The sequence below is a fragment of the Bubalus bubalis genome, chromosome 4 (genome assembly GCF_019923935.1).
Source record: "Bubalus bubalis isolate 160015118507 breed Murrah chromosome 4, NDDB_SH_1, whole genome shotgun sequence".
Classification (NCBI taxonomy): domain Eukaryota; kingdom Metazoa; phylum Chordata; class Mammalia; order Artiodactyla; family Bovidae; genus Bubalus; species Bubalus bubalis.
Genome location: NC_059160.1, coordinates 155,104,043 through 155,130,651, shown reverse-complemented (window position 1 = coordinate 155,130,651; position 26,609 = coordinate 155,104,043). Strand labels below are relative to the sequence as shown.

At 46.2% G+C, this 26,609-nt stretch overlaps 1 protein-coding gene across 2 annotated transcripts in view; it reads right to left on the bottom strand.

The window, feature by feature from the left end:
* SH2D4B (SH2 domain containing 4B) overlaps nt 1-26,609 on the bottom strand; it is an 84,648-nt gene that overhangs the window by 24,420 nt on the left and 33,619 nt on the right. For both annotated transcript variants that reach the window (XM_006064758.4, XM_006064757.4), the window contains exons 4-5: nt 19,956-20,103; nt 2,852-3,068 (exon numbers count right to left, since the gene is read on the bottom strand). In XM_006064758.4, the coding sequence (XP_006064820.4) occupies nt 2,852-3,068; nt 19,956-20,103 (365 nt within the window). The remainder of the gene's footprint in view (nt 1-2,851; nt 3,069-19,955; nt 20,104-26,609) is intronic.

Sequence of the window (26,609 nt, the reverse complement as noted above, 5' to 3'; positions counted from 1 at the left end):
CTTGGCCAACTAGCTTTCATGATTTATGACGCAGTATCAGGACAGGGAACAGCCTCAATCTACTCTGAAAATGGCTGAGCTTCACCGCCAAAAAATAAAAAGGAAAAGGACAGAGGAAAGAGACAGGGGCAGGAACAAGGCACCACACTGGCTGACTTTTGACTGGCGATCTGGGAGGGTCTGAAGATCCCTAGAGTGAGATGAACAGGGGCACTACTTCCACGCTTTCTGATATTTTCCCACAAAAGCCCAGATTCTACTTGTTTTTGTGTCTGTACTGTGGCTCCTGGATGTATACAGAAATTCTGTTTTATTGGAGCCATTCTAACACGAAGCCCAGTAAGGGTCTGACAGCATATGCCCCATAACAGCATGCACGGCTGTTTGTGGATATGCAGCAACATTTGTGGTTGTTGTTTAGTCGCTAAGTCATGCCCAACTGTTTTGTGACCCCATGAAGTGCGGCCCTCCAGGCTCCTCTGTCTATGGGATTTCCCAGGCAAGAATATTGGAGTGGGTTGCCATTTCCTTCTTCAGGGGATCTTCCCGACCCAAGGATCAAACTCACGTCTCCTGCAATGGCAGGGAGATTCTTTACCACTGAACCACCAGGGAAGCTCAAAAATTCCATTATATTAATTTATGGTATGAAAGCACAGCAGACTTTGGGCCCACCTTAAACAACTGCAACTTTCCCACCTTTCCACCTGAGTGACAGCAACCTGGCAAATGCTCACTGTCATTGCTGTCTGGTCCACCTAATAGCCCTGGCATTCAGAATTCACCGCCACTGTCACCCTCTCTTCTACAATAAACATCAGCTCTCCCCTTATGCAGTCATTGCATTTGCTCTGCACCAGCAAAAACGGATGATGAGCCCAGGGCTTCCTGGCAAACCCCAGAATGAGCTCCTATTTTTCTTGCCCTAAAATGAATCCATGTACTCATGTGCAATAGTGAACACTACAGATTTTAAAAATGATTGCATAAGAAAGACAGGGCTTCCCTGGTGGCTCAGACCATAAAGAATCCTCCTGTAATGCAGGAGACCTGGGTTCGATCCCTGGGTTGAGAAGATCCCCTCAAGGAGGGCATGGCAACCCACTCCAGTATTTTTGCCTGGAGAATCCCCATGGACAGAAGAGCCTGGTGGGCTACAGTGTCCATGGAGTCGCAAAGAGTCAGACATGATTGAGTAACTAACACACAAGAAAGACAGAGGGTGAGGTTCCATTGAACGGCTCAGAGGCATGATCAGTGGGGCTGCTGCTGCTGCTGCTAAGTCGCTTCAGTCGTGTCCGACTCTGTGTGACCCCAGAGACGGCAGCCCACCAGGCTCCCCCGTCCCTGGGATTCTCCAGGCAAAAACACTGGAGTGGGGTGCCATTTCCTTCTCCAGTGCAGGAAAGAGAAAAGTGAAAGTGAAGTCCTTGGATCCTTGGATGGGAGAGAGCTGCAGGGGCAGGAGCAAGGCTTCTGGCCAGGTGGCCTCTTGGAGCGTCTCCCCCTAGCATTTACATTCTGGGGAATCAGATTCTCTACTTGGAAACAGAGGGACAAGAGTGAATGAATTTTCCTTGCTGTCATTTATAACCTCCTCTTGCCTTCTAAGGAGAATGAGTCTTAGAAACCAGAAGATTTGTGCCTGCCCGCAGTACAGCCAGGCAAGCATGCGCTGGCACCACAGTGCTGAGGGCAGTGAGGCCACAGGGGCCTGTGCCATAGGGCAGCCACAGGAAAGAGGCTGATGCGCGGCTTCTGGTGCCTGGGTCTGCCATTCCGTCTGCCTGGTCCCTGGTCCCCCCGCCCCACCCTAGGTGGCTCGCTGTGGTCGTCACGTCTCCCCTGCTGACAGCAACACCCAGAGAGCCTGGAGCCAGACTGCAACAGGCCATGCAGCTCTGTCTTCTGGGCCTGAAGGACAAATTATATGTCTCCTTAAAAAAAAAAAAAAGCACAAGAGGAAGAAGACTTCTAACTATGTCTCTAAATCCAGTAAACATAAAAGAAACTCTGATCTCATAAAAATCAAAAATTCCTGCACGACAGAAAACGTTATCGTAAAAGTCAAAAGACCAACGACAGATTCAGGGGGGAAAATGTTTTATCACAAAGAAGAGAATCTCTTCTCCTGTATTTTAGGAGTTCCTAAAAATAGATCAGCCCTGAATATTCATTGGAAGGGCTGTTGCTGAAGCTGAAGCTCCAATATTTTGGCCACCTGATGTGAGGAGCTGATTCATTGGAAATGATCCTAATGCTGGGAAAGATTGAAGGGAATGGCAGAGGATGAGATGGTTAGACAGCATCACTGACTCAGTGGACATGAATTTGAGCAAACTCTGGGACATAGTGGAAGACAGAGGAGCCTGGTGTGCCATAGTCCATGGGGTTGCAAAAAGTTGGACACGACTTAGCGACTGAATAGCGATAAACAAAAAAATAGATGACAAAAAGACCAATAACACAAAGAAGAGGCAGGAAAGAGACAGGTATGGAAATATCAAAAACCCTTAAACATATACAAAATACTTCACCTCATGCATAAATAGAAATGCAGGTTTAAACTTTCACTGAGATGTTATTTCTCACAAAAAAAAACCAAAAATCTGACAACATACTGCTGGCAAGGCTAAAGAATAAGAGTGTTCACTGGTACCATCTCTGTGGAGGACAAATTGACCTTAACTATCAATACTATAAATATATGTAGCCCTTAATCCAGTGGTCCCACTTTGGGGAATCTCTGTTGTAGATAATAGTGGCCCGAGTATAAAATTAATGTCTACAAGGTTACTTATTAAGGGCATGTTGGCAATAACCCAAGGTCTCAAACAACACCACAACCCACCTGCCAGGCACGGCCAGGGGTGAAAGCGGCCCCCGGCCCGGGAGGTGGCGGTGGAGTCTCGCCTCCTGCTCGTGGCTCTGGCCGAGCTCTCGGAACCTGGAGCTGAGTCCAGCAACGGTGCCCTTCTGGATGGCGCGGAGCGAGTGACGCTGGTACTCGTCCCGGGCGCGCTGGGCTCGGCGGCTCCTCTCCTCGTCAGCCGCCTTGGATCGACGCACTGGAAAGGAAGAGAGAGCGAGTTCACCACTGTACCCACTTCCCAAGCTTTAAAATCGGGTATTTCCAGGGACTTCCCTGGTCCAGTGGTTAAGAATCTGCCTTCCAGTGCAGGGGATGGGAGTCCGATCCCCGGTCAGGGAACTAAGATCCCACCTGCCATGGGGCCACTAAGCCCACACCCCAACTAGAGAAAAGGCCTGCATGCCATGGTGAAGACTCAGTGGAGCCAAAATTTTAAAAAATAAATCAATAAAAATATAAATAAAATCAGGTGTATCTGGTACCAGAGCCCCTGCTATTTCCTACAAAAAGTCACAAGAGCCCTTAAGACCATCCCGTTACTCATCCCTCCTCATGTTGCTCACGTGGAAACTGAGTTCCAAAGAAGGACATTGCTTTGCCCGGCTGGGTTAGTGGGCAAGCCTGGCAGGGACCCATACTCCCTGCTCCCAGAGGAAGAGTTATGGGAAACTCTGGAGTCCCGGTTCCGGTTCCCTTTCTCTTTGGTTTCCTGAGGCCTTGACAGCTGGTGGGTGAGTGTGTTGGAGGGCGGGAAGAAGGCGCTTCAGTTACTGTCACCGCAGGGCCGCCATGTCTGCCACGACACCCCTCTCACCAGCGTGTCTTTTTGTATGTCTCGAGGCAGGTTGGACATCTGCAAGTTGCTGCTTCTAAACCTCAAAAGGAAGTCCTGGAGCTGGGAAAGTGCACAGAGCGAGGAAGACCTCTGAAGCACGGTCTAGAATTAAAACCGATTATTTTGTAGTCTGGCTGCATCAAGGCAGGCCCCATCCAGTCCTTTTGTAGAGAACTCTTGGAGCTGGCAGTGTTCTCATTGCACAGGTCCAGCGATTGCCTTGGCCCAAGCCTTAAGAAAAATCTTACCCAAAGTCCAAGTCTACTCCAAAGTCCACCCAATACGTGCATAGCACGCAACTACAACCTACCAATACCAGAGACCTGTGTTCTTTTGGCACTTTCAGGATACAAGGCAAATGGTCCTCATCCTTAAAAAAAGAGCTTCTCCTCTTCAAGCAGTCAAAGTCCATTATCGAAACACAACGAGATCTGAGGAAGGCAGCGGGAAGTCTGTCCCTCAGAAAATATTTATAGAAGTGGAGGTCACATAGACTGAGAGTGCCAGGGTGGCAGGAGGGGGATTTTCTTTGGTCTATTCATTGCTGCATTCCAGCGCCTAGCATACATATGCGTCAGTCAGCAAGTGATACATATGCTTGAACGACTGCACCCCATTAAGTATTTAACCCTGCCAGGCTCTGGGCTGAATATAGAGATAGCAAAGACGAGACCGTTCCCTCAGGACACTCAGAGTGTAGCTGGGAGAATAAGACAAATAAATATCTGTAGTATAAGGAGAACAGGGACTCAACAAGTCTTGGAGTTTAGGGGCTGCAGCACTCCCATTCTGTGAGGGAGTCAGGAGCCACCACAGGAGACTGAGCACCCCACTGGGTCTGGAAAGATCAACAGGAGTTTTTCCAGGGAAAGAAGAGGGAGGAACCCAGAAGAGGCAGGGACAGGGTGGGGGCGGGGGGTGGAGAAAAAACCTAATTTCAGTTCCTGGTACTAAGAACACCACAATACCTGCCACCACAGTTTCCCAGCATGGGCTTTCAGTCACTAGACTACAGACAGATCACAGACACTTCTGCCCCACAAGGAGGGCTTCCCTGGTGGCTCAGTAGTAAAGAATCCGCCTGCCAACACAGGAGACGCAGGTTTGATCCCTGGGTCGGGAAGATCCCCTGGAGAAGGAAATGGCAATGCAATCCAGTATTCTTGACTGGGAAATCCAATGGACAGAGGAGCCTAGTGGGCTACAGTCCATGGGTCGCAAAAGAGTCAGACATGACTTGGAGATTAAACAACGAAATCTCTTCAGGGGCCAGTGACCTTTGAGAGTTGACAGCCCTTGAGAGACAGCTACAGTCAGTGATAGAAGGATGTCACGTGGAAAGTAGGAAGACATGCTTTGGGAACTTAGCTAGAGAGGGCACAGGCCGTGGGTCACACAGGGACTAAATGCAGCCTCCCAAAGTCCAGCCCTGGTTTTGCCATTGTCTTCCTCAGAAGCCTTCAGTGGCTCCCAGTACCTGCAGGACAAAAGGCAAATCCCTTGGCCCTTAAGGAGCACCCCTTCCACCCACTTTCTTTCCCAGCCCAATGGGCCTCTGAGCTTCTCCCCGCCCTTTGTTCAAGGGCCACCAAGCTCCCCACCATTCTGCAAACTCCCCTCTGTGCAGAGGTGTCCACCAACTCAAACCAGCTATGATGCACGTGCAGCCAGATCAGCTCAGAAATGCCAGGCATCAGGACAGAGGGTACTCAGAGGTGACGACACGGCCGAGGCTGCAAGCAGGAAGCCAGCCCTGCCGCCCAGCCCCAATTATGGAGAGACTGATGTGGAGTCAGGGTCAGCGGCAGCTCCAGGAGGGCTTCTTGGGTCTTTTTCTCTTCTTGTGTTTCTTTTTTTTTTTTTTTTTGACACATAATTGATGTACATAAATAAGCTTAAAGTGTTCTATGTGCTGATGTTGAAATACTTAATATATTGCAAAATGATGATCACCATAGCATTAGCTAACTCATTCATCAGTCACATAGTTACCATTTCTTTTTTGTGGCAAGAACATTTGAGATCCCTGGTGGCTCAGATGGTAAGGAACCTGCCTGCAATGTGGGAGACCTGGGTTGGATCCCTGGGTTGGGAAGATCCCCTAGAAGGGAATGGCTACCCACTCCAGTATTCTTGCCTGGAGAATTCCATGGACAGAAGAGCCTGGTGAGCTACAGTCCATGGGGTCCCAAAGAGTCAGACACCACTGAGTGACTCACTTTTTCACTTTCATTCTAGGCAACTTAGAAGTATATAACACATTATTGTTGACTACAGTCACTAAGCTGTGCATTGAAAGTTAAGTCACTCAGTCGTGTCCGACTCTTTGTGACCCCATGGACTGTAGCCCACCAGGCTCCTCCGTCCATGGGATTCTTCTCCAGGCAAGAATACTGGAGTGGGTTGCCATTTCCTTCTCCAGGGGATCTTCCCAACCCAGGGATCGAACTCAGGTCTCCTGCATTGCAAGCAGATGCTTTAACCTCTGAGCCACCAGGGAAGCATCCCCAGAATTTATTCACCTTCTAATTTTGTACCTTTTGATCAACTTCTAACTCCTCCTCACCCTGCCACTCCTGCCCCCAAGCCCTGGAAACCACCATTTTACTCTTTGTTTCTATGGGTTTGACTTTTTTAGATTTCACATGTAAGTGAAATTGTGTAGTATTTTCCTTTGTCTTTTTTTTCACTTAGCATAACCTCTAAAGGTCCATGTATGTATATGTGGGTATATATATATATATGTGTGTGTGTGTGTGTGTGTGGTCTTTATTCATCCATTGACATATGCTTATGTTGTCTCTATAGCTTGGCTACCACTGTGAATAATGTTGCAGTAAACATGAGAGTACAGATATCGCTTGAATAGCCTGATTTTATTTCCTTTTGATATATATACCCAGAAGGGAGATTGCTGGGTCACATGGTAGCTTTATTTTTAATTTTTGTGAGGAACCTCCATAACGTTTGCCACAGAGGCTGCATCGATTTATACTCTCACCAACAGTGCCCAGCATCCCTTTTCTCCAACCTTCATCAACACTCTATGCCAGCTTTCTTTTGAAAGTCCCTGAATGCCTCCAGGCCTCAGTGTTTACCTCTGTCAAAATAAGAATGATGTGAGTGTCTGCCTCATTGAGTTATTATAAAGATTAAATGAAACATATAAAACACTCTAAATGATGAAGTGCTTTGGAAAAGCAATGTCTTATACTAAATCAGGCCTCTGACCTTGATCTTTTCTTCAAATTTCTCAAAGCCTGATTCTGGAACCAAGCTGCCTGGGTTCAGATCTCAATTTCATCTACCAGCTGTGTAACAGTGGACAAGTTAGTTAATCACCTTGGGCCTCCATTTTGTCAAAAGTAAAATGGACATAATAACGGTCCCTACCTCATAAAGTTGTTATGAAGTTACTATGAAACTAATATATATCACTTATAACTGTACCATGTACATTTTGAGCACCATGGTGTTAACTAAAGCTTTTATTTTCATCGGAAGTGAAAAAGGTGAAAGTTTTCGGCACTCAGTCATGTCTTTGCAACTTTTGCCATCCCATGGACTGTAGCCTGTCAGTCTCCTCGGTCCATGGAATTCTCCAAGAATACTGGAGTGGGTGGCATTCAGTTCAGTTCAGTTCAGTTCAGTCGCTCAGTCATGTCCGACTCTGCGACCCCATGAATCGCAGCACGCCAGGCCTCCCTGTCCATCACTCAGACTCATGTCCATCGAGTCAGTGATGCCATCCAGCCATCTCATCCTCTGTCATCCCCTTCTGCCCCCAATCCCTCCCAGCATCAGAGTCTTTTCCAATGAGTCAACTCTTCGCATGAGCTGGCCAAAGTACTGGAGTTTCAGCTTTATTTAGCATCATTCCTTCCAAAGAAATCCCAGGGCTGATCTCCTTCAGAATGGACTGGTTGGATCTCTTTGCAGTCCAAGGGACTCTCAAGAGTCTTCTCCAACACTACAGTTCAAAAGCATCAATTCTTAGGTGCTCAGTTTTCTTCACAGTCCAACTCTCACATCCATACATGACCACTGGAAAAACCATAGCCTTGACTAGACAGACCTTTGTTGGCAAAGTAATGTCTCTGCTTTTCAATATGCTATCTAGGTTGGTCATAACTTTCCTTCCAAGGAGTAAGTGTCTTTTAATTTCATGGCTGCAGTCACCATCTGCAGTGATTTTGGAGCCCAAAAAAACAAAGTCTGACACTGTTTCCACTGTTTCCCCGTCTATTTCCCATGAAGTGATGGGACCAGATTCCATGATCTTCGTTTTCTGAATGTTGAATTTTAAGCCAACTTTTTCACTCTCCTCTTTCACCTTCATCAAGAGGCTTTTTAGTTCCTCTTCACTTTCTGCCATAAGGGTGGTGTCATCTGCATATTATTCCAGCTTGTGCTTCTTCCAGCCCAGCATTTCTCATGATGTACTCTGCATATAAGTTAAATAAGCAGGGTGACAATATACAGCCTTGACGTACTCCTTTTCTTATTTGGAACCAGTCCGTTGTTCCATGTCCAGTTCTAACTGTTGCTTCCTGACCCGCATATAGGTTTCTCAAGAGGCAGGTCAGGTGATTTGGTATTCCCATCTCCTTCAGAATTTTCCACAGTTTATTGTGATCCACACAGTCAAAGGCTTTGGCATAGTCAATAAAGCAGAAATAGATGTTTTTCTGGAACTCTCTTGCTTTTTCCATGATCCAGCAGATGTTGGCAATTTGATCTCTGGTTCCTTTGCCTTTTCTAAAATCAGCTTGAATAAGTGGAAGTTCACGATTCACGTATTGCTGAAGCCTGGCTTGGAGAATGTTGAGCATTACTTTACTAGCGTGTGAGATGAGTGCAATTGTGAGGTAGTTTGAGCGTTCTTTGGCATTGCCTTTCTTTGGGATTGGAATGAAAACTGACCTTTTCCAGTCCTGTAGCCACTGCTGAGTTTTCCAAATTTGCTGGCAAATTGAGTGCAGCACTTTCACAGCATCATCTTTCAGGATTTGGAATAGCTCAACTGGAATTCCATTACCTCCACTAGCTTTGTTTACAGTGATGCTTTCTAAGGCCCACTTGACTCCACATTCCAGGATGTCTGGCTCTAGGTCAGTGATCACACCATCGTGATTATCTGGGTCGTGAAGATCTTTTTTTGTACAGTTCTGTGTATTCTTGCGGGTGGCATTAGCATCGTCAAAATGCAGACATAAGCAGTTCTCAGTCAGTCCAGGAGGGGGCACCCTTGATGCTCAGTGGCATGGATTCTGGGTCTGTTTACAAGCAGCTTGTGGGACCTTAGTTCTCCAGCCAGAGCAGTGCAAGCGCCGAGTCCTAACCACTGGACCTCAGGGAACTCCCATCTTACCCTAAAGGAAGCTCTGAAATCTTCAAAGGTTGCTTCTGTTCCTTCTCTGAATCTGGGATAGATTCCAACTGTAATCATGTGAATCTGCCATGGAAACCCTCAGCCAGAACTCAAAGCTTTTTTCTTCTATCCCAGTAAAGCTTTGGGCTTCTATCCCAACCACAAGCACCTTTGGTCCTGAGGCAGCAAGTATCAGACTGTCTCATACTCCAGAGGACCCACTGAAGAGGTGGGGCCCCAACCAAGTCAGCTTCGCTTTCTCCTACGGCCCGAATTCCAGTCCAGGATGACCTCACACGGGCCTGTCCAGTAGGCATGGCAAGGGCCTGCACTGCACAGAACAAAGGGGGATCATAGCCATTCCCACTTCTAAGGTGGGTTCCAAGGTCTCCTTTCTCCATCTGTTAAAGGGGAGAGTGAACCTCGTCTCTCAGAAATAATGCAAAGACAGCTGAACAACAGGAAAACACTGAAGACCAGAAGAAAAGCTGAATTTATAGACTGAAAAATGGACCAACCACAAGCAGATACCTCTTCCCACCTATCCGTATAGCTATTGTTTTTAAATTAAAAGAAATACAATAATAACAAGTGCTGGCAAGGATATGGAGAAATTGGAACCCTTATGCAGTGTTGGTGGGACTGTGAAATGGTGCAGCTGCAGCGGAAAATAGTACAGCAATTCCATAAAAAAAATTAAATGCACAATTACATATGGTCCAGCAATGCCAATTCTAGATATATACCCAAAAGAATTGAAAGCATGAATTCAAACAAATATTTGTACACCCATGTTCATAACAGCATGGTTCACAATAGCCAAGACAAGGAAATAACACAAATGTCCATCAATGGATAAGCAGATAAACAAAACACAGTATATACATAAAAGGAATATTGTTTAGTCTTAAAAAGGGAGGAAATTCTGACACAAACTACAACATGGCTGAAACTTAAAGATGTTAATGCTAAGTGAATAAGTAGACACAAAAGGAAAAGCGTTGTATGATTTCATTTATACTCCACGGATTGCACTTAGAGTAGCTAAATTCACAGAGTAGAAAGTGGTGGCCACCAGGGGCTAGAGGCAGGGTGAAATGAGGGGTTATTGTTTCATGGGCCAGAGTTTCAATGTGGGAAGAAAGCAAATTTCTGGAGGTGGGCAGCGGTGACGGTAGCAAAGCACCATGAGTGTGCTCAGTGTCACTGAACTATACCCTTACAAGTAGTTAAAAAGGTCAGTCTGAAGCTGTATCAGTTCAGTTCAGTTGCTCAGTCATGTCTGACTCTTTGCAACCTCATAGACTTCAGCACGCCAGGCCTCCCTGTCCTTCACCAACTCCCAGAGCCTTTTGTCAAACTCATGTCCATCGCATGGGTGATGCCATCCAACCATTTCATCCTCTGCTGTCCCCTTCTTCTCCCACCTTCAATTTTTCCCAGCATCAGAGTCTTTTCCAATGAATCGGTTCTTCGCATCAGGTGGCCAAAGTATTGGAATTTCAGCTTCAGCATCAGTCCTTCCAATGAATAATCAGGACTGATTTCCTTTAGGATGGACAGGTTGGATCTCCTTGCAGTCCAAGGGACTCTCAAGAGTCTTTTCCAACACCACAGTTCAAAGCCACAATGCATTTGCTGGGGTTTTTTTACCTTCTTTTTGGCCTTGCCATGTGGCCTGTAGGATGCAGGATCTTAGTTCCCCAGCAGGGGTCAAACCTGTGCCCCCTCCATCAGAGCTCAGAGTCTTACCCACTGAACCACCAGGGAAGGCCCCTACCACAATTTAAAATTTAAAAAAATAATAAACCATTCTGTAACATTCTGGCTTGGGGAGCATTGGGCTTAGAATGAAGAGGCCAGAGCACATCAGGTGCTGCCATTAGCTAGAAATGTACCCAGCTGTGTGTGCCCCCCAGCCATCCCTCAGTTCTCTTACTTGCAGATCAGGGGGAAAGGCCCCTTCCAGCTTTGCCCTCCTATCACAAGGATGTACCCACACCTGCTCGGCCTGGGGCCACCACTCAGAACTGAGACACCACCTTCCAGGACTGCCGGCCTGCAACCCTCATGCTTAAAAGACACCAAGACCCCCAGTCTTAGGAGTCCAGCCTCACTCTTGTTGGACCTGGGAGTTTCAGCTGCCCCAGGCCGGGAGGGGAGCTGAACATTCTGCTTGGCTTTGCTCCTGACTCTCTGTCTAGCCCACGACATGTTTTCACCTCCCTAGGTCTTAGTTTTCCCTCCGTGGAAAATAGAGACCACCCCCTCTTTCATCCCTTGTGTGTGTTTACTAAATCATTTAGTCATGTCCAACTCTTTGCAACCCCATGGACTGTAGCCCGCCAGGCTCCTCTGTCCGTGGGCTTCTCCAGACAGGAATACTGGAGTGGGTTGCCGTGACCTTCTCCAGGGGATCTTCCCAACCCAGGGATCGAACTGCTAGGCTGCTCTGGAATCACATCCGAGCCTCTGCTCAAGACTCCTGCTCAGTTCTCCCACGCTGAAGAGAAATGGCAGGAGCTGGGTTTCCTCTTGGCAGCATATCTGTGAGCAGTTACACAGCTCCAGAAACGTGGCCAGGCTAGTCACTGCAAGAGGCAGGATTTTTAACACTTTAAGTAGTAACACATTTGGGCACAAAAAAACACATTTATTTAGCACACGTGTACAGTGCCTCCCTTGCGCCAGCTCCACGTTGCGCAAGCAGGAGCTGTGCATTGCACAATTCCAGGGGGCACAGTGACCCATGATCACAATCAGTATGTACAGATGTGGTGACAGTTTCCTGGTAGATGCCAGTGCAGCAACTTGAAAAGCGGGCACCTTTTCCTAATTTTTCACGAGGTCACCCTGTCGGCTGGCAGCCTGGCTGATGCTAGGGGATGTAAAAACAGCATCGAGCAGGACACAGTCCCCATCCTCGGAGAGTTCACTGCCTTGAAGGGGGAACACAACAGCTAATGGTGCATGGAGCTGTGCGGTATGGACAGGGTGCTGGGGAGCCAGAGAGAGCAGAGAAATCCTCTGGAGGACATCTAAGTTGATGCCCGGTGGACTCAAGGGATTCAAACAAGAGAGGCCAAGGAGGGGCAGTTCTAGCAGAGGAAGCTCAGGGGCAGAGGCCCAGAGGCAAAAGGGAGTTGCAACATTTCTCACAGAATGGCTGGAAGGAAGCTCTTGTGGGGAGGGAGCAAGAGGTAAAGACGCAGAAACAGATAAGGCCATTTAGGAAACCCAAAAACACCGACTAATCAATTTCAGTACTTTACCAAAGAGTGATGAAAGCCACTGAAAGGCTTTAAGCAGGAAAGCAGGATGCTGTTGGAACTTTTCAAAGGTTGACTTAGCTACATTGCTGGGAATGAACTTGACAGGAACAAGCATGAACGTTTGCAAAACAGAAAGCCAGACAAAGAGAAATGGGGTCAAAGTTAAGACATGGTCAGGATGATGAGGAGAAGGGGTGTAGATTCCAAGAATATTGAGGAGGTTGAATCTTTATAACTTGGTAGGTTTGGGGATTGGTAGTGAGCAGAAAAGAGACCAGAATGACAGCCAAGTTTCCGCCTTGACAGCCAGGTGATGAAGCAGGTGGGGGGAGAGGAGCATTGGGTTTTGAACGAGTGGAGGTAGAGGTGCCTATGGGATTCAGGGGGGAAGGTCCAGGGAGCATGAGGTCTTAGAAGATCACCAGTTGCCACTCATTATGAAACCTATTTCTAGAGCGCTTAACTACTGTTCTCCCTACTTCTGCCCAGACAGAAAAGACTCAGTGCTGAATAGAATTCAGATGAGCCAGTTAGAGCCTGCAGAGAAACCAAATGCTTCAAAGCATTATCAATTTGTAGTAAGCCCTTAGGTGAATAGCATAATGTCTCTGAAAATTAGTGAATAATCCTATATACATGAAAAGGCACCAATAAATATTCAGGTTGTGTATGTGTGTAGATGTGTTTAAATTCGGCTCCATCTTATGCTTCATGGGAACCTTAGGCAACTTGAATTACCTTGGCTCTACTTTATTTCCTCATCTGTAAAATGAGGGCCTCACAGGGTTGCTTTGAGACATCAATGAGAGTGTACATAGACGGGGCTTGGACAGTTCCTGGCACATGGCAAGAGTTCATTAATATTATTGTGTTTTCTGTGAGATAGGGGAACTGGAATACAACCTTTAGAAAGGGTCCAGTCTCATTAAGGCACAGCGGGGTGGAGGTGGGGAAGTGGTGTAAGATGGGGGGCTGCATAGAGTCAGGAGCCCTTGTCAGGGAAATGGGGAAAATGAAGCTTTGTGAGAAGGGGATGTTTCCTGACCCCTAAGAAAGAGAAACATGTGGTCCAGATGTTGGAGGATATACATTCAGGCCTCTGGTAGCCTGGGGAACAGCCATAACCTGGGGAAAAATGGGTTTGTCACCGAGGCAATGAATCCTGATGAGCCTCAGAGAAATCCAGTGAGGTTCACCCACAGCTAAACAAGAAATCTCTGTTTAGGGCTCTCTCTACCTGGACTCAGAGGCTTCTGATGTCAGCTGTCAACCATCCTTGTTTGGCTTACAATCCTGATGGCTGCCAACAGTGACCCATCTGGCCACCAGGGGCAACATCAGGGGTTCCTTAAGACCAGAGTGCTCCCCAGGGATTCTTGAGCAATCAAGAGGAGAGAGAACCCTAGGCAGGACCTGAATCGGGCATGTGGGGGCTCAGGCTGGCATTGTTCTGAGCTGTAAAACCAAAAATATATGGCACTTGGAGTTTGGGGAGCAGTTGCCCAAGGAGGAACTCCACAGTTTCCCATCCCATCAATGGAGAGAAAAAACACTTCTGTGCTATTCTTCAGCTGTCCTTCAAACCCCAAATTCTCTGCCCCATCCCATCTCCAGACCATATCCCCTTTCCACAAGCCCCCGGGTTCTACCTGGGTCAAGTACACAGCAGTTTAGAATCACTGACTCTCTTTCTCTGGCTGCACCGGAGCTTAGTTGCGGCACATGGGGTTATTGATCTTCGTTGCAATATGCAGGATCTTTAGTTGTGGCAATGCAAATTCTAAGCTGCAGCCTGTGGGATCGAGTTCCCTGATCGAACCCGGGCCCCCTGCACTGGAAGCTTAAACTCTTAGCCATTGAATCCCTGGGGAGTCCCCTAGAATTCCTGTGTTTAAACCCAGACTCCAGAGCACATGCCCTTCTATGAGGGAAGAGAACAGAACCAAGACAACTGGACTCCCTCGTAGACTTGAGCACACATTTTCTCACTCAGCTCTGGCCACAACCCCACAAAGTGTTGACACGAGGATGTAGATTGTGGGGTGGGGGCCACAACTGGGATCATAAAGCTCAAAGAGGAAGGGGAGGGGTTAACTGTAACACTGTCCCAATTTTTAAAAGCGATACCATTAGCCAAGTCAGACTGGCTCATCTAAAAATCTCTGGGCGACTAGATGTTACCTAACACAGTCCTACAAATTCCTGCTGAGAAACTATTAAGCGAATTTCTGCCTGATATATTCAGAGCTTCTTAGAAGTCAGAGCCTGCTCTGCTGTTTGAACTGAATAACTAACTCTGTATTCAAGTGATACTAAAGGGAACAATTCCCTCTTTTTTTCCTAACTTGGAGAATTTAATTTAGGTGTTTTATCAAAAACTGCTGCTCCCAGTAGATTAATGGCCCACTATAGCTTTCATATTAAGTTAATTGAGTGCAGAATGGCTTTGCTGGATTTGAATGACAGCTTCAGAGTTAAGCTCATCATTCTTTAAGAAAGCATAAAATGAGGGAACCGGAATCATGGGCCTGAATTATCACATCTTTTCTCTGTTTAGGGTCGGTTTTCCCATTTTCGGGTGCCACACAGCCCATTAATTAGCAAACAGGCAGCACTTGCACCAAATGATTTCCACCCTCCATCCCCAGCTAAACACTAGCCCAGCCCGTAACTTTCCGTCTCAGGGTGTAGGTACTAAAAAAGGAACGCTCCATGAGTGACAGCCCTTCACAGCTTAGAGAGCACCTGGGTTCCTCTCTCTCATTTCACCCTCCCAACAAGCCTCAACTCTCCATGCTCACCCTCATTTTACAAATGAAGAGACTGAGCAACAGCAGAATGAGAACTTACTTGAGGTCATACACTAGGAAGCAGGAGAGCTAGGACAGGGCTCCCAGCCCAGTGCTCCTTCTCCAGAACGCTGTGGCTCGTGTGACTTCACTCTGGGACAGGGCTCCCAGCCCAGTGCTCCTTCCCCAGAATACTGTGGCTCGTGTGACTTCACTCTGGGACAGGGCTCCCAGCCCAGTGCTCCTTCCCCAGAACACTGTGGCTTGAGTGACTTCACTCTGTGATTGTTCACTTTTTTTTTTCACTATAAACTTTTGTCCTGCCTTCTTTTTCCACCTATCTCTCCATCCATTCCAAATTTATATGAACAAATTTTTCTTAGGTCTTGCCTAAGGTTTTACCTTTTTAGCCTTATTTCCATCATTACCCAACATGAAGCCCAGGCTGCAGGCGCGTCAAAACATGTGCTGGCTTCCCTGGTGGTCCAGTGGTTAAGAGTCCATCTGTCAATGCAGGGGACACAGGTTTGATCTCTGGTCTGGGAAGATTCCACATGCCACAGAGCAACCAAGCCCAGGTGCCACAGTTACCCAGCCCTCACTCTAGATCCCGCAAGCCACAACCACTGAGCCCATGTGCTGCAACTACTGAAGCCCGTGTGTCTAGAGCCCGTGCTCCACAACAAGAAAAGCCACCGCAGTAAGCCTGAGCACCTCAGCTAAAGAGCAGCCCCCTCTCGCCACAACTAGAGGAAGCCCACGCACAGCCACGAGGCCCAGCGCAGCCATAGATAAGTTTTTTCAAAACCATGTGCCGTGTTCCACACACACAAGGACCCCACTTTTGCTCAGTGCTGTTCCCTCTGCTGGGACACCCTTCTCCACCTTCCCCTTTCCTACTCAACTTTCCCAAACCACCTGCCATTTCTTCCATGGGGCCTTTCCAAATGTTCAAATATTTTGTAGCAAAATATTACAGGATTCTTGTGCATTTATGTGTATCAAGGATAGCGGCTTGTAACTCTCTCTGCTTATACTGTCTCTGTCTGGCTTTGGTATGAGGATGATGCTGGCCTCCCCTCCTCTTCAATGTTTTGGAATATTTTGAGAAGGATTTGTGTTCATTCTTTGTTAGATGTTCAGTAGAATCCATCAGTGAAGCCATCTGGTCCTGGACTCTTCTATGTTGGCAGATTTTTTTATTACGGATTCAACATTCTTATTAGTAATTGGTCTGTTCAGTTGTACGTTTTTGAAAGCGATTCATTTCTCCTAGGTTATCTCATTTGTTGGACTATAACTGTTCATAGTAGCTCCTTACAATCCTCAGTATTTTCGTGGCAAGTGTTAGGTAGATGCAAATCAAAATCACAATAAGATAGCATTTCATTAGGATGGATATTAAACAAAACACCAAAAACGAGTGCTAACAAGGATGGGAAGACATTGGTGCCCTTACACATTGCTTGTAGAAATGTAAATGGTATGGTCACTTTGGAAAACAGAATGGCAGTTTCTCAAAGTGTTAAACATAGAGTTATCATACGACTCAGAAATTCCACTCCTGGATACATATCCAAGAGAATTGAAAATCCATATTCACAAAAACATACACAAATGCTCAGAGCAACATTATCTGTAATAGCCAAAAAATAGAAACAACCCAAATGGCCATCATCTGATAAACAGATAAACAAATGTGTGGTATACGAACACATTAGAATTTTACTGTCATAAAAAAGAATGAATGACTGATCCATGCTACAACATGAAGATACACTAAATGAAAGAAGTCAGACACAAAAGACCACATAATACATGATTCTATTTATATGAATTGCCTGTAACAGGCAAATCCATAGAGACAGAAATTAGATTAGAAAATAGATTATTTCCAGGGGTATAGTGGGAGAGGGTGAGTAACTGCCAGTGGGCAGAGAGTTTCCTTCTCTGGGGATGAAAATGTTCTAGAATTGGAGAGTGGTAATGGTGGGGCAACTTTGTGAGTATACTAGAAACCACTGAACTGCATGCTTTGAAAGGATGAATTTTATGGTGTGTGAATTGTATCTCAATTTTTTTAAAGTCTGTCTAATGAATGGGGCAGATGGTTGTGAAATGCTGAAGATCAGAATGCTAGCCAGCGGAAGGCACCTCATATCTCCGCTCTCCCTGCTATGGCCCTAGTCATCTCCAAAGTCAATCATGCCACAGTCTCCTCCTCTCTCTCACACCCCAAACCAGCCCGAACTATGTCACTCAACTTTACAAGTTTCCTCTGTCCACGCATACAAGTCATGTCTTTTTATTTTCTGTATGTTTTGAAGTTTTGACATCTGGGACCTTGCTGGTCCTTCAAATACTGCCCCTCCAAAATCTAGCCATTTCCTAGAGCTAGCAAAGGACCCAGCTGCAAGTGCACCTTTCAAATGCAAACCAACCAATGCAAAGCCCATACCCCAACCACCTCGTTTATCTGGTTCTTGTACTCCTCAGTCTGTCCATCTGCCCTAATCACCCCAGTGCTGGGTATAGAGAACTAGAGACAGCTCCTATACTCCAGACCCTGCTGAAATTATTCAAAAACCCAATCCAGTATTCTTGCCTGGAAAATCCCATAGACAGAGGAGCCTGGTTGGCTATAGTCCACGGGGTCACAAAGTGTCGGACACGACTAAGCGACGCCACTTCACTTCAGCCAGTCCTGTTTGTTTACCCTGTTCTGCCTTACCTTTGAGGCTTCCCAGGTGGTGCTGGTGGTAAAGAACCCGCCTGCCAATACAGGAGACTTAAGAGACACCGGTTCAATCCCTGGGTCAGGAAGATCCCCTGGAGGAGGGCACAGCAACCACTCAAATATTCTTGCCTGGAGAATCCCATGGACAGAGGAGCCTGGTAGGCTATATAGTCCATAGAGTCACAAAGAGTCGAACACGACTGAAGCAACTGAGCTCACACACACGCATGCCTTACCTTTCCCAATGACACCATAGTAAAGGCTCTTGCCCACTTTTTCTACTTGTTTCCTCTGCCTTTTGACTCACCCTGGTGCTTCTTGTGTGGCCCTGCATGGCATACCATGCCCTCCATTTCTAGGAATCTGTGAGCAAAAACTTCTTGCAACAGTCATTTCCACATCTGCATGCCTATCTATACCTGGTTAAGGCAAGTCTTGAGTACGTATTAAAACACCATCTTCAAGCTTAGTTCCACTTCTTCTTTCCAACCTAACTTCTTGCCACCCCCAACACTCTCTAAGATTAAGAGCCACCTATACATCTCTAATGGCTCAGACGGTAAAGAATCTGCCTGCAGTGCAGGAGACCTTGGCTTGATCCCTGGGTCAGGAAGATCCCCTGGAGAAGGGAATGGCAACCCACTCCAGTATTCTTGCCTGGAGAATTCCATGGACAGAAGAGCCTGGCAGGCTACAGTCCATAGCGTCGCAAAGAGTCAGATATGACCAAGTGATTTTCACTTTTTCACATACATTTCTAACTTCCTAAGCAGACCACATCCCTTCATCATATTCTGGGTCCTCCATCCTGACTACCTTCTCCAGCCTCTTTGTCCGATATCCCCATGCTCCCAGCAGCTTCACTTTATACCTTTTCATCTGGAATGCCCCCAGAATAGCCACCATGTGCTCCAACAGAACGTGTACCTTTTCCCTCAAAGCCCTTAGCCTGTGTGTCTAGCTCCTGCCTGGCCGGCGAGTTCCTCCAAGATACAGACCATGATCCCTCATCTCTGGATCTCCAGGGCTTAGCACACAGCCAGAAAATTATTGGTAACTCAGTAAATGTAGAGTTTTACTCTTTAGTATAAGAAATCTCCCCAACAGGCAAGTAAGTTCCTTGAGGATGGAGCTCTTACCCTCTGCATCCTTAGCAGAACCATATACATAGTTGACACAGGTTAAAGGCATCTGGGCTAAGCAGATGAACTGGAATGATGACTGAGCAAATAGACATGTGGGAGGAAAGTGGCTGAGAAAACAGGCCAGTCTCCCAGTCCCCAATAAGAAAGCTTAGGACCTTCGTGGTGTTCCAGGGGCTAAGACTTTGAGCTCCCATTGCAGGAGGCCTGAGTCAGGGAACTAGATCCCATATGCCACAACTAAGAGTCTGCATGCTGAAAGGAAGATCTAGTGATCTAATTAATCACTGCAGACAGAAAGGAAGATCCAGCAGACCTAACTAATCACTGCAGATGGTGACTGCAGCCATGAAATTAAAAGATGCTTACTTCTTGGAAGAAAAGTTATAACCAACCTAGATAGCATATTAAAAAGCAGAGACATGACTTTGCCAACAAAGGTCCACCTAGTCAAGGCTATGGTTTTTCCAGTAGTCATATATGGATATGAGAGTTGGACTATAAAGAAAGCTGAGTGCCGAAGAATTGATGCTTTTGAACTGTGGTGTTGGAGAAGACTGTTGAGAGTCCCTTGGACTGCAAGGAGATCCTACCAGTCCATCCTAAAGGAGATCAGGCCTGAGTGTTCATTGGAAGGACTGATGCTGAAGCTGAAACTCCAATACTTTGGCCACCTGATGTGAAGAGCTGACTCATTTGAAAAGACCCTGATGCTGGGCAAGATTGAGGGCAGGAGGAGAAGGGGATGACAGAGGATGAGACGGTTGGATGGCATCACTGACTCAATGAACATGAGTTTGGGTAAACTCCAGGAGTTGGTGATGGACAAGGGAGGCCAGGCATGCTGCAATCCATGAGTCACAGAGTTGGACCTGACTGAGTGACTGAACTGACCTGAACTGAATTAATTTTTTTAAAAAAAGCAAGTGCTACTCACACTGTTCTTCCCACTCATGTTCCTCCTTCTCGCTGGGGTGGCTTTGCAGCTGGGCCTGCTTCAGGGTCCAGTAGAGTTCCTTCGCCCTCTGCTCTTCCTGGAGGCGAATCTGCTCTTCTCCTCGCTTCCTCTCCTCTTCCTCTTTCCTCTAAAAAACATGGAGACAGAATGACATCAGGTGACAGTAACAGGTCACCAGGCAGTCAGGGCTGAGATGTCACATGGAAAGGTGGCCAGAGGAGGCCACTCCAGACTCCGTCTCTACACACATGAAGTGGTAACAGTTATATCTGATCAGGCCATGGTAAAGATCAAATGACTTGAAATATGTGAACCAAATATGTGAAGCTTTCTGCAATAATAAGAGAACTCTGGGCCACGCTTGGTCACACTTCCGTTCTGGGGAAGAGCGAAGTGGGCATGAGGAGGGGAGCCTGGTCTTCTTGGAGGCAAGTTAAGCAGTATATGATTATTGTTGTTGCTGTTCAGTCACCCAGTCGTGTCTAATCCTTTGCAAACCCATGGACTGCAGCACACCTGGCCTCCCTGTCCCTCACGTCTTCCGGAGTTTGCCTAAGTCCATGTTCATTGCATCAGTCATGCCAGCCAGCCATCTCATCCTCTGACACCCTCTTCTCCTTCTGCCCTCAATCTTTCCCAGCATCAGGGAGTTTTCCAATGAGTCGTCTGTTTGCATCAACCACCTGGTCGTGGCAAAGGGGCATAACTCAGTGAAGTCATGCCATGCAGGGCCACCTAAGATGGACAGGTCATAGCAGAGAGTTCTGACAAAACTTAACCCACTAGAAGAGGGAATGGCAAACCAGCCCAGTATACTTGCTGTGAGAACCTCATGAATTGTATAAAAGGCCAAAAAGATATGACACCAATAGATGAGTCCTTCAGGTCTGAAGGTGTCCACTAGGCTACTGGGGAAGAATGGAGGATATGATTATATCTTAACCTCATTTCCAAAGAAGATATTTCAAAGAGAAAACAGTTTCGGGGGCCCCAAATCTCCAAATATTGTCCTGCTTTCAAGCTCCAAAAAGGCTGTGTGTATTTTCCTTTACTTTTGTTTAATCAAAGCAACATGAACACACATGTCAATCATGCCAGAAGGCTTGTTATAAAAAAAAAATTAATTCTCTAAACCACTTTACCCAACCTGCTGCTGCTGCTGCTGCTGCTAAGTCACTTCAGTCGTGTCCTACTCTGTGCGACCCCAGAGATGGCAGCCCACCAGGTTCCCCCATCCCTGGGATTCTCCAGGCAAGAACACTGGAGTGGGTTGCCATTTCCTTCTCCAAAGCATGAAAGTGAAACGTGAAAGTGAAGTCGCTCAGGTTGTCTACTTGAAAGTTATACAGTCGTGTCCGACTCCTAGCGACCCCATGGACTGCAGTCTACCAGGCTCCTCCGTCCATGGGATTTTCCAGGCAAGAGTACTGGAGTGGGGTGCCATTGCCTTCTCCGTTACCCAACCTACCCCACTCTTATCTAGTGCCTAGAGGTCACCATTCTCAATTATTTTAACTTTCCTTTATGTGGTTATATCCATGTCTGAATAATGCTGCTAATTATTGATTTATTTTTAATATAAATTTATTTATTTTAATTGGAGGTTAATTACTTTACAATATTGTATTGGTTTTGCCATACATCAACATGAATCAGCCACGGGTATACATGTGATCCCCATCCTGAACCCCCCTCCCAACTCCTTCCCCGTACCATCCCTCTGGGTCATCCCAGTGCACCAGCCCCAAGCATCCTGTATCATGCATTGAACCTGGACTGGCGATTCGTTTCATATATGATATTATACATGTTTCAATGCCATTATTGATTTATTGATTCTAGACATTAACTACTACCTTTTTTGGGGGTACATGAATATTTAGCACTTACAGTTCCCACACTGGTGTAAACCCATATTTTTCTTCTAATCATCCTCACAATGGATTTACATCACAATTCATAATTATATCAAAAATTGGTACATAATTAAATATAGTTCACAGGACTTCCCTGGTGGTCCAGTGGTGAAGAATCTGCCTGCCAATACCGGGGACACAGGTTTGATCTCTGGTCCAGGAGGATCCCACATGACCCAGAATGACTGTGCTCACATGCCACAACTACTGAGCCCAAGCTTTAAAGCCTGGGCTCTGCAACAAGAGAAGCCACCGTAATGAGAAGCCTGCACACCAGGACAAAGAGTAGCCCCTACTCACTGCAACTAGAGAAAACCCATGCACAGTTATGAAGGCCCAGTGCAACCATAAATAAATAAATTTTTTAAAAATAAATATAGTTCACTGTAAAGCCATCAGGGGCTCCCCTGGTGGCTCAGTGGTAAAGAATCTGCCTGCCAATGCAGGAGATGCACATTGGATCCCTGAGTTGGGAAGATCCCCTGGAGTAGGAAATGGCAACCCCCTCCAGTATTCTTGCTTGGGAAAACTCTATGGACAAGAGTAGCCTGGTGAGCTACAGTCCAGAGGGTCACAAAGAGTCAGACACAATTTAGCAACTAAACAACAGCAACATATGAATAGCTAGATCTATATGCATATTTTGTATCATATGTATATGATTTATATATCCATATAGAGTCATGTCTGAAAATATCTATGTTACCTTCGCATGTAACTGCTAGTCTAGCTAAGCATAGAATTTGCTTAAAATCATTTTCCTGCAGAACTTAGAGGACTTCACTTCCTTATCTTCTAGCATCCAGTACTGCCAGTCGGATTCTCATTGTTCTGCATAAGGCACTATTTTCCTCTTTATCTCTGAATTCTGAAGCTTTTTAATAGATGTGTCTTGGTGTGGAGTTTCTTTCATTGATTACTAGGCACTCAGGGTGCTTTTGATTGGAGTTTCAGGTCCTAGTCTACTACATCTCTGCTTCGGATTTTTCTGATAATTTCTCTCCTCTCATTTTGCTTTTTTCTTCTTAGAACTCCTATGTGTCAACTGCTGGACTTCTTGATTTGACTCTCTAAGTGCCTTATCCTTTCTCTCTTACTTCCTGCCTCTTGCCTTTTTGTTCTACTTCCTGGTTGATTTCACTGACTTTATCCCCCAAACCTTCCACTGAATTTTTTATTTCAGCTAGTACATTTTTAATTCCCAAGCCCTCTTTTATTCTTTGCTTGTTCCTTTTTGCTTTGTGGCATTCTGTACTTGTTTCATAAACGCCAAAACTCATCTCTGAGGATTTTAGAGATTTTTCTCCCTCATATTCTGATGTAGGTCTATTTCTTCTGTTTTCTGTTTTGTTTTAAAGTTTGTTTTATTTGGTACCTATCATTTGTGTCAGAAGTTTTCTTCTGATGTCTGATGTTCCCTGACTGCTCACAATTCAAAGAGGAAAGCAAGTGTGTTTCTGAGGGACTTCCCTGGTGGTCCAGTGGTTAAGAATCCTCCTTGCAATCCAGGGGACACATGTTTGATTCCTGGTTGGGGAACTAAGATCCCACTTGCCTTGCAGCAACTAAGCCCACACACCACAGCTACTGAGCCTGCACACCACCACGTGTCGTAACTAAATACCTAAGGCAGCCAAACTAAAAAAAAAAAAAAAAGTATATCTGAAACAGAGACTCGGAGTGTGTATTCGGGGTTTCCTTGGGTTTCACTCTAGGAAGACTGGATGAGGGATCAGCCACTCCACTGAGAACCCTCAGGTGGAAACACCTGGAGGTTCTTTCTCTGCAATTATTTGACATCTTCTGTGTCCACCTGGGTGGTGCCTGACCACCAACATCCCAGGAGTCTGGGTAGGAGGCAGGCTACAGGTAGGACAGCCTTTAGACTCAAGCAAGCAGGACCCCTAGCCTGAGCCCCATGATTCATGAGAAACCAAAGCTTTGAGGTACCTTTTTGCAAATTGTCCCTGCAAGTTTCCCAGAAATAGTACCCCAGGACAGGCAGGGGCAGCAGTAGGTTCAGGTAAGATGCCCCAAACCCAGACCAGGTCCCATTCAGCCCTTCAGGGTACTCTCTGACCCTCTCCTCCATGCAAAGGGTTAACCAAGTGCCCTACAGAGCTCCAGGATTCATAACTATGGAGTCACTCCCAGGTCCAGTGGCCAAGCCCTTGTTCCAGAAGGGTAGCCCAGCGAACAGATGAATGTTCCTGGCCAACTGAATATTTTTATCATAAGATCACCTGAGATTGGCCACCAGAATAGAGTTAATAGGCTGAGTTTATGTAGCTCAAATTATTAACTTGCTATAGACAAAAACACCACCAAAAAAACAATGTGACCAGTTCTGTACACCCTACAGGCAACCCTGACTGTAGGTTCCACGGTTCAGAGTTCAAACCTGTGCTTGTTCCCCCGGATTCCTACCTGCCCCCATCTGTTCTCTCCACTTGTCCTGATATGCTGAGCCCCAGTGTTGTCCTTTCAACTCCCGGTCAGAGGGAGGGATGAAGTAGCCTGAAGAGACAGGTGAAAGCACGGAACTGAGGGTCCAGCCGCTCCACGCAAAAACGTGCCACCAGTCCCTCATTCTCAGCGCCATCCTTCACTGAACCCGATGTCCCCAAGTCTCGAGCCTGTGGGGCCTCTGGGCTGAGCTGATTCAGGACCACCAGCCCCCTTCCTGCAGGTGCCCCACTAACCTCCCATCACTCTCCCTCTGTCTTCCAGAAACCAAATTTCTTTGGGCATTATTTTCATCTGCTCTTCCCCTCCTCTCATTTTCTGTTTTTGTGGCTTATAATTTTTTCAGTCCGCTGATAGTTTAATGGATCGAGAAGAAAAAACAAAGAAGACAGGAACTGAGTTTTGAGCCCCTCGTTTAAAAAAAAACAAGGATTTTGTCACTTCTGAAATGACACAGATTGAGAATTTTACTCCAATTCAACAATCACGTTTTTAAATTCTAAAAAAAGACAAATTCCTAATGACCCACTCTCTAGGAGTTAGTAATTAAGGGATAAAGATGTTAAGGGGCTTCTCCAGTAATTCACCAAATCCTTACTGAGCACCTAGGAGACTCTGCCTGCTCCAGGCACTGGGGACATAGCTGTGAAAAAGGCACTTAGCCTCACTCTCTCAGAGCTTGCCTTCCAATGACAGAAAAACACTCATCCGGTAAAATAAAAAATATATCAGAATATCAGAAGTATTATATATCATACTATGTAATATATCGTATTACATATAATATTTATATAATACACTATACAATATATCATATTATATAATAAAGTATACAGAGAATTAAAACAGGGTAAGTGATAGAGTCTAGGCAGCTACTTTAGACAGCGTGACCAGAAATCCTCTGAGAAGGGGCTGCTCTGAGACCTAAATAATACGAAGGCTGATGAGTGAATCTCAGGGAGAAGAAACTTCTAGAGAGAGGGAACCACAGGCACAAAGGCCCCAGCATTGGAAATGGGTTTGGCATGTTTGAATAGGGAATAATCCACTACAGCTGGAAGGAAAACAAGTCAAAATTCTATCTTTAATGAGTCTGAGATGCCATCTGACATCCAAGAGACCTGCTGTGGGTAGTGGGATGCATAAGCCTGGGACTTAAGGGTCCCAGGGACTTAAGCTCAGGCTGCAGAGGTTGAGTGAGAGGCCCTCTGCATGGGGGTGATGTTTCTCAGCCACGGGCTTGATGTTGTCAATTAGAGAAAGAATGTAGATCAGAGAAAACACCCAGAATGCCTTGGGGGCACTGAGCCATTTATAAGTTGAGAGAAAGAGTTGGAGCCAGAAAGTGAGACTGAGAAGGCAGACCAAGGGGTAAGATAAAAACCCAGAGGGGGCTATGTCTGCAGGAGAAGCTGAGAGGAAAAGGGGGGTGGTGAGCTGAGCTGCAGGCTACTGAGACACCACAAGAGTTGACAGAGAAGCACCAAGGGACTGCAGAACGTGGTCTCAGGACCACGAGATGTGAGATCTTGTCAACAGCAGCCCTGGTGGAGCAAATGGGCAGCCATCCAGGCAGCATGGGGGAGAGAGAGGAAGTGACCACAGACAACTCCTTTCAAGACATTTCCTTCTAAAAATGAGCAGAGACAGGAAGCAGCAGCCAGAGGGGGCTGTGGGGTTAAGCTAGAAAAGGGAGGGTTGAGTTGGTTGTTTTTAAGATGCGAAATACTAGAGCAGAGAGTTAATGACAGATGCAAAACTGGAACCAAAGTCTGTCTGCCTCCAAAGCAGAAAAAATCAAATTTTACCCCAAAGTTGTATTTCACTTTCATCAGTCACTAGCATCTCAGCAGCATAAAAATGAAGCGTCACACTGGCATGGCACATTACAGTTTACAAAGTGGGTTTCCCATTCTTCTCCCAGGAATCCTTAATCGGATTGTGGTCACCACATTGCTCAATACACAGCACACTAACCAAGTGAGCTTCCACCAGGGACTATAAATCTATCGTCCACTCACAGAAGTCTTCCAAACAGGAGTCATCTCAGGGAAATTACACACAGTTGAGGCATGTCAGAGCCAGAGGGCTTTCAACCCCCCAGTCTTACTTCCTTGTGAGGATACTAGTTTTCCCAGCTGCCATAACAAAGCACTATAGACGGGGGAAGGTAGGCTTAAACAACAGATATTTATTGTCTCGCAGTTTCTGGAGGCCAGAAGTTCAAGACCAAAGTGTCAGCAGGGTTGAT